General features: G+C 35.2%; 3 protein-coding genes across 3 annotated transcripts; 2 read left to right on the forward strand and 1 right to left on the reverse strand.

The window, feature by feature from the left end:
- Positions 1-53: 53 nt before the first annotated feature.
- On the forward strand, positions 54-4,501 carry LOC109101416 (GATA zinc finger domain-containing protein 1). Its single transcript, XM_042770433.1, has 5 exons — positions 54-438; positions 2,330-2,452; positions 2,787-2,846; positions 2,934-3,117; positions 4,144-4,501. Exons 1-5 carry the CDS (start codon positions 259-261, stop codon positions 4,323-4,325), a joined length of 729 nt encoding a protein of 242 aa, XP_042626367.1. The 5' UTR covers positions 54-258; the 3' UTR covers positions 4,326-4,501.
- A 103-nt stretch (positions 4,502-4,604) lies between these two features.
- tmx2a (thioredoxin-related transmembrane protein 2a) lies at positions 4,605-11,125 on the reverse strand. The gene is made up of 8 exons (XM_042770434.1): positions 10,937-11,125; positions 8,896-8,956; positions 8,661-8,774; positions 8,508-8,584; positions 7,697-7,803; positions 7,356-7,421; positions 7,147-7,276; positions 4,605-5,813 (listed from the first exon to the last, which is right to left on the reverse strand). Exons 1-8 carry the CDS (start codon positions 11,123-11,125, stop codon positions 5,625-5,627), a joined length of 933 nt encoding a protein of 310 aa, XP_042626368.1. The 3' UTR covers positions 4,605-5,624.
- A 217-nt stretch (positions 11,126-11,342) lies between these two features.
- On the forward strand, positions 11,343-13,577 carry si:dkey-6i22.5 (polyamine-modulated factor 1). The gene is made up of 5 exons (XM_019114786.2): positions 11,343-11,518; positions 11,603-11,708; positions 12,486-12,586; positions 13,102-13,297; positions 13,394-13,577. Exons 1-5 carry the CDS (start codon positions 11,343-11,345, stop codon positions 13,460-13,462), a joined length of 648 nt encoding a protein of 215 aa, XP_018970331.1. The 3' UTR covers positions 13,463-13,577.
- Positions 13,578-16,891: the final 3,314 nt, after the last annotated feature.

Below are 16,891 nucleotides of genomic sequence, written 5' to 3' on the forward strand. Positions count from 1 at the left end.
TGTAGAAGACTTTTATTTTGAAAGGAAGGACTTTTATTCTACAATTCACAAACTCTTCTCCCGGATGTTTTTTTTTTCTCCCCTCCAAACATACGGGACCTATTATCATTCATTGTTTTCAAAATGAAAGATATGTGTTTGAGATAGGTCGTGTTTTTTCCTAGACCGACATTTATTGTAGGTTTCGGCTTGCATCCTCACAGGAAAAACTGAGTGTTTAATTCAGAAATAGCGATACAAGACCCTTGTGAAGGAAACATGCCTCTCGGGTTAAAACCATGCTGCGCTGTCTGCAGGAGCAGCTCTTCTTCCATGTGGAAAAAAGGACACCAGGGAGAGATTCTGTGCAACAACTGCTCGGGGAGAAGCATCACTAGCGGAAGCTCCGGAGCATCTGCTTCATCCAGCATCCAGCAGAACAACGGCGGAGGAAAACAGGTTTGAAGCCTTGCTTAAAAACTAACTGTGTGGCGTGGAATTTGTGTAACCTCTGATGTAGCGACACGACCCACTAGAACACTTCCAGTTTATATATATATATATAATTGTTTTTTTTTACGGATATAGAATTGAGAAACATCATATTTTTAAATATAGAAACATCATTTTGAGAAAACCAAAAATAAAAAAAAACAATAAAATAAAAAAACAACCGGAAATGATGTACACGCATCTACACAGAGCGGGTCGCCCCCATTCGAGCGCCGCCATGATGACGTCATAATTATCAAGCGATTACTATCATGTTATGTTTTTTCTCTTCTCTTAAAAGCTATCTTACAGATTAAGATTGTCTTTTCTCAGTATAGGTGCAGTGAAAACAACCCCTACTAATGCACTACTGGTAGAAGCTGATGAATTGCCATTATATTTAAGACGATCTAAGCTATCTTTAGCTTATTGGATCAAGTTACAAGGATCTGGGGAGGAACAACCGGCAGCAAATGTTCTGTGTGATTGTTGGGGAATATACAACACAACTTAAAGGAAAGGATTTGGTTGGAATATTTAATACAGTAGCAGAACAATATGGATTAAATAAAATTGAATATGGACCAAATACTGTATGGGGTAATGTTCCTCCATGGATATTTCCTGTGCCCAATGTGGACTTGAAACTTCTAGAGAAGAAGAAAGAATGGAATGAAAATAATATGAATAATATAGGATATTTGTTTGAAGATTATGTGAAGAGGAATTATTTTAATTATATGCTAATATTTACTGACGGATCAAAAGATCCGGGACAGAAACATGTAGGATCAGGAGTATATATACCAGAGTTTGATGTAGGTATATGTAAAAGAATTAATAATAAATTATCTGTATATACAGCAGAAATGGTTGCTATTATTTTAGGGTTACAGTGGATAGAAGAGGTGAGGCCAGAGAGAGTTGTCATTTGTTCAGACTCCACTGCTGCCCTGTTTAGTTTGAATTCCAAAAAAGACCTCAAGAGATGATTTATTGATTGAAATATATACAATAATGCTGAGAATACAAAGAATGGTGGTGATGTACAATTTGTTTGGGTCCCGGCTCATTTGGTGTTGTGGGAAATGAAAAAGCTGATGAGATTGCAAAAGACAGCATTAAAACTAAAAGATGATGAAATAATGAAAAGTTCCCTTCGGAAAAGGAGAGGCCAAATCATTAATTAGAAAAGCAGTGAGTGACGAATGGCAGAACAAGTGGGACACAGACAATAAAGGGAGACACTATTACAGCATTCAGAAATCTATTAATGTGAAGGGTTTCAAAGGGAAATATAGAAGAGATGAAGTGATCTTTTCAAGATTAAGGCTTGGACATACTGGGTTAAAATCAACGCTGTATTTAATGACAAAATGTGTGTCTGATAAATGTGAGGTATGTAATGTTCCTGAAAATGTCGAGCATGTCATAATGAAGTGTAGTAAATTTGATTTTGAGAGGAACATCTTGCGTGATAAGATATGTTAATTAGGACGGGGATGGAATTTAGAAGGGATACTGGGGATAAGTGAGGAAACATGGGAGTGTTACGAAGCTCTCTTTAACTTTCTTAAATCTACAGGATTAGACCATAAAATATAGGGCCCCCCCAAAGTGTTTTTTTATTTTTTTTTTTTTTTGGATCAGTAAAAGGTAACCTGAAATACTAAAACCATGAATTACACACTCCGGTACAGTAGGTGGCGGTATGCACCGGAAAAAATTGGTTGCGACCCGCCATTAATACTAGAGAAGAAGAAGAAGAAGATTGTCTTTTTTTTTTTTTTTTTTTCCACAGCTTAGAAATAATGTTTCTAAACAAAACCAGTGACGCTACCCTCTTTTTTTTTTACAGTCCAGACATGAAATCCACAGACGCTCCGCTCGGTTACGGAGCACCAAGTACAAAGCTCCGGCCTCCGAGAAGAAAGTCTCGACCAAAGGAAAGGGCAGACGGCACATTTTCAAGCTGAAAAATGTACGTTACGTCATTTCTGAGTGTTTTCTTAATATCTGTGTGGGTTAAAGGAATGAAAATGTGCTCGCCTTCAGGCCGTCCGAGATTGTTTCTTCATCAGATCTGGAGAAATGCAGCATTGCGTCAGCGTCTCAGCATGCAATGCATGTGAATGGGTGCCGTCAGAATGAGAGCTGATAAAAACATCCAGAGCACTCCAGTCCATCAGTCATACATTTCTCTAAATCTAATGAAGAAACAAACTAAATTAAGCAAATTTTTTATTTTTTTTGGGTGAACTGTTCCTTTAATAAAATGCAATGGCATTTATTTTACCTTCTTTAAATTGCCACAGCCTATCAAAGCACCAGAGTCTGTGTCAACGATCATCACATCAGAGTCCATGTTTTACAAGGTAACCGCACCTTTCTTCTCTTCAGAATGTCTTTGAAAGTGTTTTTCTGCCTCTTTCTATCCACTAACCTGCTCGTCTCGTGTTCAGGGCGTGTATTATCAGATAGGAGACGTCATTAAAGTAACAGACGAGGACGACGGTAAACCCTATTACGCACAGATCCGAGGTTTCGTCCAGGACCAGTACTGTGAGAAGAGCGCGGCGTTAACTTGGCTGATCCCGACTCAGACCAGTCCTCGAGATCGCTTTGATCCTGCCACGTACATTGTTGGTACGTTCATGCAGAAATACTGTGTTTGTGTTCCTTGCTGACTAGGAGTGTGCAATATCTGTGATGATATCGTGATTGTTTTAACTGTGTGCACTGATCGAGTGATGAAGACTATTAGAATGCAGTTAAAATTACCTTATAATTCAAGTTATGAAAACAAAAAATTGTCTTTATATTAATAAGATATGATATAGTTATGTAATAACACAGAAGCAAGAATACTGTTTTCATAAATATAAGTGCCTGTGATTGCAAATGTGATATTAAAATTATATAACGATTCAAAAAATAGTAAGTTAATATTGAGTGAGCTACGTTTTACACGTGATATTGTGTTTTGAAAAATGAAAATAGCTCCAATCAAAGCTGAAGCAGAACATCAGAGCAACGCTTTCACGAATGAGTCTGTTTTGTTCGAATCGTTTTAGTCAGCGATTCATAAAAACAGCCATTGACTTCTGAATGAACTTTGAACAAATCGTTTGAGTGAATGATTCAATCACTCACTCATTAAGGGACTTGCTGCCACCTGCTGGCGATTTAGGTGTATTTTTTTTTATTTATCTTTGGCAGACCTGAACCTATGGAAGCCCGTTTACGCCACTGAATAATAATAAAAAAGGTAATTGTGACTTTTTATCTCACGATTCTGACTTTTTTCTCATGTTTGCGTGATATAAACTCGCAATTCTGAGAATTAAAATCACAATTCTGACTTTTTTTCTCAGAATTGCGTGATATAAACTCACGATTGCGTGTTGTAAAGTCAGAATTGGGAGATATAAAGTCGCAAAAACCTTTTTTTTTTTTTTTTTTTTTTTTTAGTGGCAGAAATGGGCTTCCTTATGAACCTGCCAAAGTACCAGCACATGTAGTTTTTATAAAAAAAATCAGAAAAAATATAAATTTTTTCAAGATTGCATACCCCTAATGCTGACAAATATGCTGTACCGGGGTGTCATGTACACTGATTTGACTCACGGTTAAGAATTTTTTAAAGCTTTCTTTTTCAATTTCTTAACGTAGGCCCTGAAGAGGACTTGCCAAGAAAAATGGAGTACCTGGAGTTCGTCTGTCACGCCCCGTCAGAGTATTTCAAATCACGAAGCTGCCCTTTCCCAACATTACCGGTTCGTCCAGAAAAAGGCTACATCTGGACACATATAGGACCGACGCCTGCCGTCGCCATCAAAGAAACTGTAGGGTGACGTCAACCCCCCAAAACCAGACCGAACTGAACTTCTTTTGTTATTTACGAGACATTTCAATACAATTTCAAGAACTGTCCTGACGATCGTGTGTGGAGCTGGCCATTCAACAGTACATTTGATTTCATTTTCATACTAAAACTGCAAATGGAAACTTTATGCACAAAGTTCAATTTTGCAACCTCAAATGCGTTTACCAGTTCTCCACACTATAATTCAACACACTTAATCAACTCACTCAATCCCGCTCCAAACTCACTCCAAAAACTGATTAGTCTGTGCCGCTGTCTCGCTTGAAACGGATTCCAACTCTTGATTTAATTGAGCCGGAAGTTTATGTGAGCAAAAACAATATAATATATAATTTCTGTAACTCACACGGAGAGTATGTTTCATATTCCTGAGCATGTGTTCTCAGGCTTCATAGTCTCCTCCACAATCCTGCAAGACATCGAAGACACTACGACATTTTTGTTTGAAAGTCTGTATCCACAAAAGCACCTGGAAAGGACTCTCAGTTAATCATACAGTATTCATTCAGGTTTCTGTGCATTGCTGACATAACAATGAGCAGATTTCAGTAGGTTCTGCTCATCTAAATCAGTAAATGATGATTTTTTTTTGGTATATTCCTTTAAGAATGTGTCATTTTATTAACTAATGCTTGAACAAACACAAATGACTCAGTTTTGAACCTCAAGAGCAAATGCAACACAACATGCATAAAGCATAAAAGACTCATTTGGATTATAAGAGCGATCGAGGATGTCCTGTTTGCATTTAAAACTAGGCCTATAATAAAATCTCATCTTCATGCATTTACGTACTTTATGATGATGCTGGCATGCTGTAATCAGGGAGAGTGAAACATTTCGCTTATTATCTTTCGGGGAAGTCAGCTTGATGCTGTGTGTTTTCATTTAAAGCCTGATCTTTTGAGATCAAAGAGTAATTGGCAAACCCCCTGCAGCAGCACCACAGACCCCCTCGGCGTAAAAGACTAAAGCAGTTTAAACCTGATTGTCCCTGTCAGCGTGGAGAATGAACGTACAGAATATGGCCGAGGTTAAAGCGTAAGACACACTGAATGCATTTATCATGAAAAGCCAGCGGCCAGAATACGAAAGCAAACACAGCTGTTTGTGACGTCAAGGTTTCTTGTAAACTAAAATCAAAGTCAGAGTTAAGAGGAAAGGTTTCCACATGTGAGGCATTTGTGTAGATGATGTGATGCACTATTCAGAACCGTGTGTGGGTTCAGGATAGTCATAAATGCTGCATTCCTTTCCGTTCTGTGTCTTATTTGTCTTTCTTGCTCTCTGGTTCCTCTTCCTCCTCCTCGTCCTCCTCATCATCCTCATCATGTGGCTGCTCTTCTTCAGGAGCCTCCTGCAGGAGCGTCTTCAGTTCCTCAGGCTTCTCTCCTTTGCTGAATTTCTTACATCTCTGGAATATCTCATTTAGGTTGAAATCTCGGATGATGTTTTCCTGTAAAACACACAAACACATGTCTTAGTGAAGAATAGCGAAGTGCTTTGTATGCGGTGCTGGGTAGATCACTTACAAATCGTAGTTTGTTACTGATTACATGATGAAAATTGTAGTTAGTAACTGAATTAAGTCTTAAGTCTCTGAGGTATATTTGTAGCAATAGCCAAAAAATACATTGTATGGGTCAGAATTATAGGTTTTTCTTTTATGCCAAAAATCATTCGGATATTAAGTAAAGATCATGTTCCATGAAGATATTTAGTAAATTTCCTAATGTAAATAATTATTAATTAGTAATATGCATTGCTAAGAACTTCATTTGGACAACTTTAAAGGTGATTTTCTCAATATTTTGATTTTTTTGCACCCTCAGATTCCAGATTTTCAAATAGTTTGTCTGATCCTAACAAACCATACATCAATGGAAAGCTTATTTATTCATCTTTCAGGTGATGTATAAATCTCAATTTCATAAATGGACCCTCATGACTGGTTTTGTGCTCCAGGGTCACATATTAGATTTACTTTTTTAAATCAAACTTACTATTAAATGTACCATATTAATATAAAAAGCAAAGAGAACGAACATAAATTAAATGTTTTTGGTATAAACATCATAAAATGCAATAAAAACCATAAAACAAAACATTAAACCACCAAACCCCCAAAAAATTAATAAACAAAGAACCACAGAGAGTTAAAAAAAAAATAAAAAACAAAAAAATCAAAAAAAACGTAACAATGTGGAAAGACTAAAAATAGAAATATTTGATTTGTTTACCTGCATGTTAATGTGACCGTTAACCCACATCAGAGGACTGTAAACATGCAAATTGTTAAATTATTGCAATATTATCTTCCTCAGAGATATTTCAAGTAAATATTTTATCTTAAGGGGGTTGACTGACAACAAAAAAGTTTGGGAATCCCTGCATTATATAAACAAACATCAATAAACATGAAAACAGCAGTGACTTCAATTACACTTCAACAGTTACTGAAGGTCACTGGATATGATGACTACATAGTGTCTACTATGTATACTACACATCACCAGTGTTTACTGACTGTTTTATACATTGCCTAATAATGTGAGAGATGCTTTTATCATCCAAATTCAGAAGCATGGTATTAAAAAAGGGAGGGAGAATTAATAATTCGCTGACATTGTGTGAATAATATGTAATCATGTAATCCATAAAGAGTATTTTGAAATGTAATATATTCTAATTGCAAGTACTTAATCGTTTGGAATCTGATCAGATAATTCAGATTACATTAGCAGTGTCTCTGCGTCTTTCTGAAGAGTGTCAGACTTCTGAAGCGTTACCTCAGTGAAGCTCCACCCAATGGCTCGTCCCGACTTGTCCACGAGAGGACGGCGCATAAGCTCTCGACCGCCCTGCAGGAGCAACAGAGAAGGCAGCTGCTTGCAGAGCGGTGAGGGGTTCACCTTGTACCTGTGATGAGAGCACAGGACTGCAAAGTTAGCAATGCAAGATATATCCCTTAACTGATACACAAGGCAGATAGACTCACCTCTCGGCAGCTGCCGCATACTGTCCGATGTCCACTTTTCCAAATTTGAGGCCTAAGCAGTCATACCTAGTGGACATTAAATAAAGTGTAATGATATTAATATAAACAGTGTAAACAATGTAGCTGCTCAGAATCAGCTGTGGCTGCAACAAAGTGGTTGCCGAGCAACACACAAACATAAACAAAGGTGTTTGTTACATTGTAGAGCTACATTGTACATTGTAACAGCTTCGGACGCGGCTCAGCCAATCAGGATCGAGGAGCGGAACTCTCCGCTTTATTAAAGGACTTGAGCCTCATGAAGATGTGTGAGAGAGCAAGCGTGTGTCAGGGGGACTTACTTGAGTGACAGGTCAGCAAAAATGGGGGCAAATGTCTGACACTCTGGAGACCAGTTGGCATAAAACTCAACAATCCATATCACACGACCGTCCCTCCGCAGCTCTTCCTGACATTACGTGCACAATGATTAGTTTAGCTTATAAAGAGGATAAAGGTCTTAGTTTCTGACATCATACGATAATATCTCAATTTAGTATAGAAAAATAGAAATGGTCAAAAATTATAATAAATTACAGTCAAACTGTCTTAACAAAATTTTAATTGGGATTTTAAATTTGGAATGGTCAAAAATTATAATAAATTACAGTCAAACTGTCTTAACAAAATTTTAATTGGGAAAGTAAAGAAAACATCTTAAAGGAATAGTGCACCCAAAAATAAACATGAACATGTGCTCCTCCTCAGATCATCTGAGATGTGGATGAGTTTGTTTCTTCATCAGGTTTGTAGAAATGTAGCACTGCATGAGTGTATCATAAATGGATCCTCCACAATGAAAGTCCAAACCCATAATAAAAACACAAAAATAATACAAAAATAATCACAATAATCCACAAGTAATCCACAGCACTCCAGTCCATCAGTTCAGATGTTTTAACTTTAAACCATTGTTTCAGACAAAAATACACTGTTTTTATCAGCTGTTTGGACTCTCATTCTGACGGCACCCATTCACTGCAGAGCATCCATTGGATGAGACACTGATGCAATGGTACATTTCTCCAAACCTGATGAAGAAACAAACTCATCTGCATCTGGGATGACCTGAGGATGTGAATTATTCCTTTAATGCTTGAATGTTTTACTCACATCTATAGTTGAGTCGCTGAAGTATTTGATGAACTCGGGGCCCATGTAGATCGGTGGTTTACATGTGATCAGGAACACTGTACAGAAAAGGCACCGTAGGTATTTTTGGAATCACAGATTATTCTGCAATCATGTTCCCCATCGTTTATTTACCCACACACAGCGTGAGGTAGAGAAGGCCAAGTCTCAGGTCCACCCGGAAGAACAGCACCACATTCGCCACCTTACTGAAGAGGAATATATTCCCCACGTGCTGCTCCAGTGTTACTGAGAGACAGAGAGGATTAAAAAGGCACCATATATCCATGTAGATGTTATTCATGAATATCTTGTGTGATTATGTGTGTGATCTGATGAATGTGATCACATTTAACGCATGTAAACTTACTGGCTCTGCGGTTCTTCATCATCACAATAGCACTGAGAAACATTAAAATCTCCACCTCCCTCTAAACAGAGCAATTACACATTATTCAAATATATAAACACATTTGAAAAAATGTGCATATATAAAGTACAGGTCAAAAGTTTGGAAACATTACTATTTTTAATGTTTTTGAAAGAAGTTTCTTCTGCTCATCAAGCCTGCATTTATTTGATCAAAAATACAGAAAAAACAGTAATATTGTTAAATATTATTACAACTTAAAAATAATTGTTTTTAAATTTATTATACTTTAAATTATCATTTATTTCTGTGATGCAAAGCTGAATTTTTAGGATCATTATCACATGATCCTTTAGAAATCATTCTAATATGATGATTCATTATCAAAGTTGGAAACAGTTCTGCTGCTTAATATTTTTTCAGAACATGTGATACTTTTTTAGGATACTTTGATGAATAATAAAAAAAAAAGCTATGTTTTTAAAATCTAAATATTTTGTAATAACAATATACACTACTTGTCAATAATTTGGGGTCAGTAATTTTTTTTCTTTCTTTTTTTAAATAAAATCAATACTTTTATTCAGCAAGGATGTGTTAAATTGATAAAAAGTGATAGTAAAGAAAATGTATTTTTAGAATAAATATTATTCGAATTTTTTTTTTATTTTGAATAAATGCAGTTCTTTTTAACGTTTTATTCATCAAATATATTAGACAGCAGAACTGTTTCCAACACTCATAATAAATCAGAATATTAGAATGATTTCTAAATGATCATGTGATAGACTGGATGTTACATGTGACACTGAAGGCTGGAGTAATGATGCTGAAAATTCAGCTTTGCATCACAGGAATAAATTATTTTTTTTTTTTAAGTATATTCAAATAGAAAACTATTATTTTAAGTTGTAATAATATTTCACAATATTACTGTTTTTTTCTGTATTTTTGATCAAATAAATGCAGGCTTGATGAGCAGAAGAAACTTCTTTCAAAAACATTAAAAATAGTAATGTTTTCAATCTTTTGACCTGTACTGTAATATATATATATATATATATATATATATTATTATATATATATATATATATATCCATATTGCAATATATTACAATTTAATACAATTTAAATTACAATTTTTAATTTTACAATTTATATATTATTACTATATATATATGTTCTATTATATATATATATATATATATATATACAGTAATATTGCTATATATTATTACAATTTAAAATAACTATTTTCAATGTGAATATCTATTAAAATGTAATTTATTTCTGTGATGTGCAGCTGTATTTTTCAGCATCATTACTCCAGTCTTCAGTGTCACATGATCTTCAGAAATCATTCTAATATGCTGATTTGCTGCGCAAGAAACATTTCTGATTATTATCAATGTTGAACACAGTTGTGCTGACGAATCATGATACGCTACCATTCAAAGGTTTGGGATAAAAAAAAAAAATAATAATAATATTTTTATTGATTAAATTGACCAAACATTTGAATAAAGTGAGATTTATAATATTACAAAAAATCAATAAACTTTTAATTCGTAAAAAAAATCAATGTAAAAAAATATATCACACAATTATTAAGTAGCAAAAGCTCTTTTTCACCAATATTAATTGAGCATCAATAATAACTGATCAGCAAATCAATATATTAGAATGATTTCTAAAGATCACGTGACACTGAAGACTGGAATAATGATACTGAAAATACAGCTGCGCATCACAGAAATAAATTACATTTCAACAGATATACACATAACTGAAAAGTTATTTTAAATTATAATAATATTTCACAATTTTTACTGTAAAAATAAAATCAAATGTACTGTTCTTACACACATATTTAAGCTGTATAACTATGACACTATTGTATAAAACACACTTAGATACTGTGAGCACACACAGAAAGCATGCATGCCATAATATCATAACTCAGCTGCACGTGTTACAATAAAGCAATAATGAAACAGCATATCAAAGACTTTAATAGAGTTAAATATCACGCAGCTCAGACCCAGTCAAAGGCGCAGGAGTTGCTGTCATCTCTCTGGGACGGTAAGTGCTCGCAGAGTCCTGGACAGCTGCGGACGATCGGGAACGCCACGCTCATCAGCAGCGACAGCAAATAATAGGGCCGATAAAACCATTTATAAAGCTTTGGAAGGCAGTATAAAGTGGAAACCAGTCCTCTAATTAAACCCATTGCTGCAGACGTTTGACAGACTCCCAGTGTGCTGAAGTAAAGTGAGCAGAGAGTAGAAATAGATCACTGACAGCTGAGAGTGGTAACGCGAGCCTTCTGGCCAAAGAAGAAACGCGTTTCGAGAGAACGATTTGAAACCCGCGGCTGCTCGCTTTCCGTAGAGTGACGAGTTTTCGGTTTTCTCTCGGCGGGGATTTTTGTAAACATCTACAGCGCGATGGAGGAGTCTGAGAAGAGCAGTGAAGCTGTTTCGGATAAAACTAATGTGGATAAAGTGGAGGATGTTTCGGCTCGTCGGAGTGATTCGGTTAAGGCTTCGCAATCCAAACCGAGACTCAAACTCTTCAGTAAAGTGATGGAGAAGAGTCTGCAGTGGCTGCTGGACAACGCCAGGTAACGTTATAAAATACTCCTCATTCGCGTTAAGACAGACGGGTTCGTTGTCTCTTATAAAGTTAGCTCCGCTCTGTGTGTCAGTTTCGACAGGTTTTCGCACTATTTCCAGCCGCTGTCAAAGCAGAACCCTCAGCTGACCGAAGCCATGCACAAACAGTTCATCAGCCAGCTGCAGACTTCAGTTCAGGTAACGTTACGTTAATAATAACAACACCTGCTAATGATGGGCGCTTTCGGAACGAAGCTTCGAATCGTTTGCGAATCATTTGTGTCCGAGTCAGTGAATCGGACCGCGCGGCGAACGGTCAAACCGCTAAAGTCACGTGATCAGATCGTGTATTGATTTATTTATTTATTTATTTACATTTTATTTGACGTATTTGTGAGTTGCATTACTCTCTTATTGTCCTAAAAAAAAAAAAAAAAAAAAAAAACCAAGCCCTATAATTTAATAACATATATAATTAATATACACTGCTGTTCAAAAGTTTGGGATAAGTTCGTTTTTTTATGTATTTTAATGTATCTTCTGTTCATCTGCATTTATTTGACCAAAAATAAAGAATAAAAGCTAATATTGTGAAATATTATTATTATTTAAAATACTGGTTTTCTATTTTAATGTACTTTAAATGTAATTTACTTCTGTGATCAAAGATGAATTTCTTTTTTTATTTTATTTACAGAAGTCTCTTCTGCTCACCAGGGCTGCGTTTATTTAAATAAAATACAGAAATATTATTACAATTTAAAATAGCTGTTTTCAATGTGAATATCTGTTCAAATGTAATTTATTTCTGTGATCAAAGCTGAATTTTAATTATTACGCCAGTCTTAAGTGTCACATGATCCTTCAGAAATCATTCTAATATGTTTTGGAAACAGTTTTGCAGCTTAATATTTTTTTTTTTTTTTTTTTTTTTAATTTAATAATGCTGTTTTGTGGTGTGATGTGTGTGTTTAGAGAGAAATTGGCACCGTGATTGAGGAGGGAGACCTGCAGGTGAAGTTTGAGGAGCTGGACAGACTGGAGCAGCTTTCTAAAGACACTCCACAAGCTGCGTGGTGAGATGATAACCTGACTCCACAGCGTATCGTCTTTTAGAATGAAAAAAATAATAATGACCAGAATATTTTTTTAATCAGTTCTATAGGCAGTTATTCTGCTTTGAAATGTGCGTTCCTTGTCAGAATGTCTGTTTTTGTTTTGGTCTGTGTGACTCCGCCCACTGCCAGTTTAACCAATAGGATTTCAACACTCCGGGTTGCCAGTTGCTGCGAAACTCAGTGTATTGTGGCCATGGAAGCCAGCAAACTAATGGAGTCAGAGATCGCAGATTCAACCCGAACTATTACAAGAGGCATATTAAAATGCAGATAAATTAATTTTCTGTTGCGTGTCTTCAATCTGGCAACCCACAATTTGGACTGCGGTAGCTGTCGGTATTACATACTGCACCTTTAAATCTCTAAACACTACCATTGCATTTATTGTCACATCTACATAACTAAATGAACATTTTTAGATTGTATGTTCTGTGTCTTGATGCTGTTGCTGAGGCTCATGTTTTGCGTCGCAGGCGTCCGAGTGGCGCTCCGGAGCAGGATGTGTGCAGTGGTTTAGTGTCTTATCATAAGAAGCAGGAGGAGTACATGCGGCTTCAGCTGAAGAAGCTCCAGAAGGAGAACGCAGGTCTTGCTCAGAAGGTGCAGGCTGGCCGAGAGGACATCACACACACAGAGCAGCGCATCGCCGCCGGGGTGGAAGAATGGAGGGTACCAGACATTTTTTTTTTTACTGATATATTCATGCACATTCACTGCCATCATGTTGCCGCAAATTTAGCTTTGCCTCTTCTTGTCCATCTGCAGGCATCACTTGAAGATCTGGAAGCTCTCGTCTCCACTCTTTCTCCATCGGAACACTTTGTGTCTCTCTAACATCCGGTCGTTTTTGTATTTAGTGAAGCTTGAATGTAATTTTATTGTGCATCTGCAAGGTTTATTTTCGTTAACGTGTACTCTATTCATTAAACGTCTCATGCACTTATGCACAGTGTTGTCTCATTGTCTCTCTATAAAGAATAAACAAATGAAAAATGCAATGGAAGAAATAAAGAATTTCTTAAAGTATCATAGTAACTACAGTTAAGTATCTAAATGTATAAATATGGGATCCCCTGCATTATATGAAGCCTTTGTAATCTTGCAGTTTTTTCACTGTATTATCGATTAAAGTGTTAACAGTTTTATTATATTCTATTTAATATAAAATATTAGTGGAAACAATATGCACCGTGGTAAATACTGTGGTTATTACCATAAATACACTAGTAAAATTAAAGTAATTCAAGCTTAATAAAGTGTAGCTTGTTTATTAACAGTAACTGGCTGTAAAATAAGGTTTTTGTTAAAAAAAAAAAAAAAAAAAAAACGTGACTTTTCAGTGCGTGTGTGTCAAGTTCCTGATTTTAAATGAGTGCAAATGTATGACAGATCTGGCAATTTAATAGTAAAAATAGTTAAATTTATCATAAATGATCTGAGTGAATCACTAGTGTTTACAATCACTGTATTATCAAATAGAGTACGCTTATGACTTTCTAACAGACTGTGTGTGTGTGTGAGTGTGAGAGAGAGAGAATGTTGAACAGTGTTAGAGACCCTGATATGGACCGGTGTGTTTGATGTCTGATTGTTGAAGATCTCTGCCTTTTTTTTTTTGTCTGGTTGTAAAGAAAACCTGAATGAATAAACTTTATTCTTTACACATGCTTCAAATTAAACTTTTCCACAGCAACAGAGCAAATATAACACATTATATCTTGGACGTGAAAATGTGAATCATCTTTAATGACTGCTTTACATGTTTCTGGTTTATTATTTCCAAACAACTGGTTTACCGAGTATGAAGGTCTGGTCAGATGTTGTTAGAGCCAAATGCATGGAAAAGTCATAAATTCTTAAAAAGTCACATTTCTATAGACAAAATAATTTGTTTCATTAACGCTCAGCTATAAAATCTGGAAATCTATAAAGTCTGGAGAGAGCAGTGTTGAACAAGACTAGACCAGACCAGATATCGTCTTTTTTTAGTGTAGAGTTAAATAACATCACTCTATTAAAAAATAAATAAAGTGCTCTCAGGAAAAAAGGTAATAAATCTGTCGCTGGGTTGGATTTGGTTTTCAAAAGGTACACCTTTGTACTGTGTTTATCCCTAAAGGTGCACATTAGTACCTAAAAGGTGCAATTTAGTAGCTTTTGAAAGGGTACCGTCCCAGAGACAGCTGTTGTACCTTTTTCTGAGCAAAAAAAAAAAAAATATATATATATACACACACACTACCGGTCAAAAGTTTGGGATCAGTAAGGCTCTCAACTTCTCATCAAGAATTCACTTATTCTAACAAAAACACAATTAAAATTAAAAAAAATACAGAAAAAAAACTGTGATCTTGCAGAATGTTATTACAATATAAAATAATGCTTTCTATTTTAATATCCTTTAAAATATAATTTATTCCTGTGATGCAAAGCTGAATTTCCATCAGCCATTACTCCAGTATAAACCTTAAGAAATCCTTTTAATATCCAGATTTATTATTAGAATTATCAATGTTGGCAACAGTTGTGCTGCCAAATATTTTTTGGGAAACTGTGATTAGTTTTTCAGGATTCTTTGATGAATAAAAAGTTAAAAAGAACAGCATTTATTCAAAATATAAATCTTTTCTAACAATATAAATCTTTGCTATCACTTCTTATCAATTTAACACATACTTGCTGAGCCTTAAAAAAAAAAAAACAAAATAAAAAGTTACTGACCCCAAACCATCAGAGAATCATGTGTATTGTTAGAAAATATTTCTATTTTTATTCATCAGAGAATCCTGAATAAAAGTATCAGGTTCCAAAAAAAATATATATGAAGCAGCACAACAGTTTCCAGCACTGATAATAAATCAGTATATTAGGATGATTTCTGAAGATCATGTGATACTGAAGACTGGAGTAATGATGCTGAAAATTCAGCTGCGCATCACAGAAATAAATTCGATTTTAATGTATATTAAAATAGAAAAAAGTTATTTTACATCATAATAATATTTGACAATATTACATATTTTCCCTGTATTTTTGATCAAATAAATGCAGCCTTGATGAGCAGAAGAGACTCCTGTAAAAAACATATAAAATCATTCTGATCCCAAACTTTTGACCGGTAGTGTATACATACAGTATAGGAGACAGCGGGGTGATTTGAGCCTCGTTTCTTGGCAACCTTAGACAAAATCGGTGATGTGAGCACAAATATATGAGGATTTTTCCATTTCACTCGCCCTGTGATGGAGAGAGGCCTGTGGGAGAATTGGTAACGACATTCACAGGACTCATGCGTCTTGTGTCTGAACGATTACAGACAAATCTGAAAAATATCACACGTGTTTGTGCTTTATAATATGAGTCTGTACTGTTAGCCTGCTGGATGATACAAGGTTGTTAAATAAGTAGGAGTGTATAATTACCCCTCCTTATGATTATAAAGTATTATTTTACTGTAATTCTACATTCATTTTTAGACCAAACCTTTCTGATTTTCTTCTTTGTTTTGAACTTTATTTTCTGATCTGTGGCCTTGTTTATGAAAATTGGCAATTAAAGTTTTATGAAATTATGTTTCCCTGCAACATTTATATATAAGCCCAGTTCTGTCAGGTCAGTTGCAGTTTATAATTTTTTTGTATTATTATTATTTTTATTATTGTTGTTGTTGTATTATTCAAATTGAACCCTATTTTGTTTTGAATTTTTATTTAATAATTTAATAAAAATGTCTTCAAAGTTGTGAACTGTATCTTTAAATAAAACTTCTCAGAAGTCATCCATACATCCGTTCTATTATCCAGCCCTCGTTGTCTTTATTAGGGTTGTAACAGAGTCTTACTCTCTTCAGTCCATCACAAGCCTCACACACATTTTTAAATAACACAATCTTAAAATAATCACTCTTAGGAAATGGTCTTTTTTTTTGCTTTGTTTTTTTGGGAAAGGCATATTTTAAAAAGCGTGATTATTCCCAAGGATGCACCACATCCTGAAATGTATGTACGTAATTAAATATGTGTAGATATTGATTATTCCCAAGGATGCACCACATCCTGAAATGTATGTACGTAATTAAATATGTGTAGATATGTACATATACAGTCTAAACATGCAGTAAACACAGCACGAGCGGGTAGACCAGAAGAACAGTTTGCTCTGGCTTGTCTGGAATCTCATTTTATGAATGAGTGAAGGTGTGAGTACAGCTCTGAGGCTTTTTTTTTTTTCTCTAGTGAATGATTTATTACAGTCTTTGTCATT

This window comes from Cyprinus carpio, chromosome A14, assembly GCF_018340385.1.
Source record: "Cyprinus carpio isolate SPL01 chromosome A14, ASM1834038v1, whole genome shotgun sequence".
Taxonomy (NCBI): domain Eukaryota; kingdom Metazoa; phylum Chordata; class Actinopteri; order Cypriniformes; family Cyprinidae; genus Cyprinus; species Cyprinus carpio.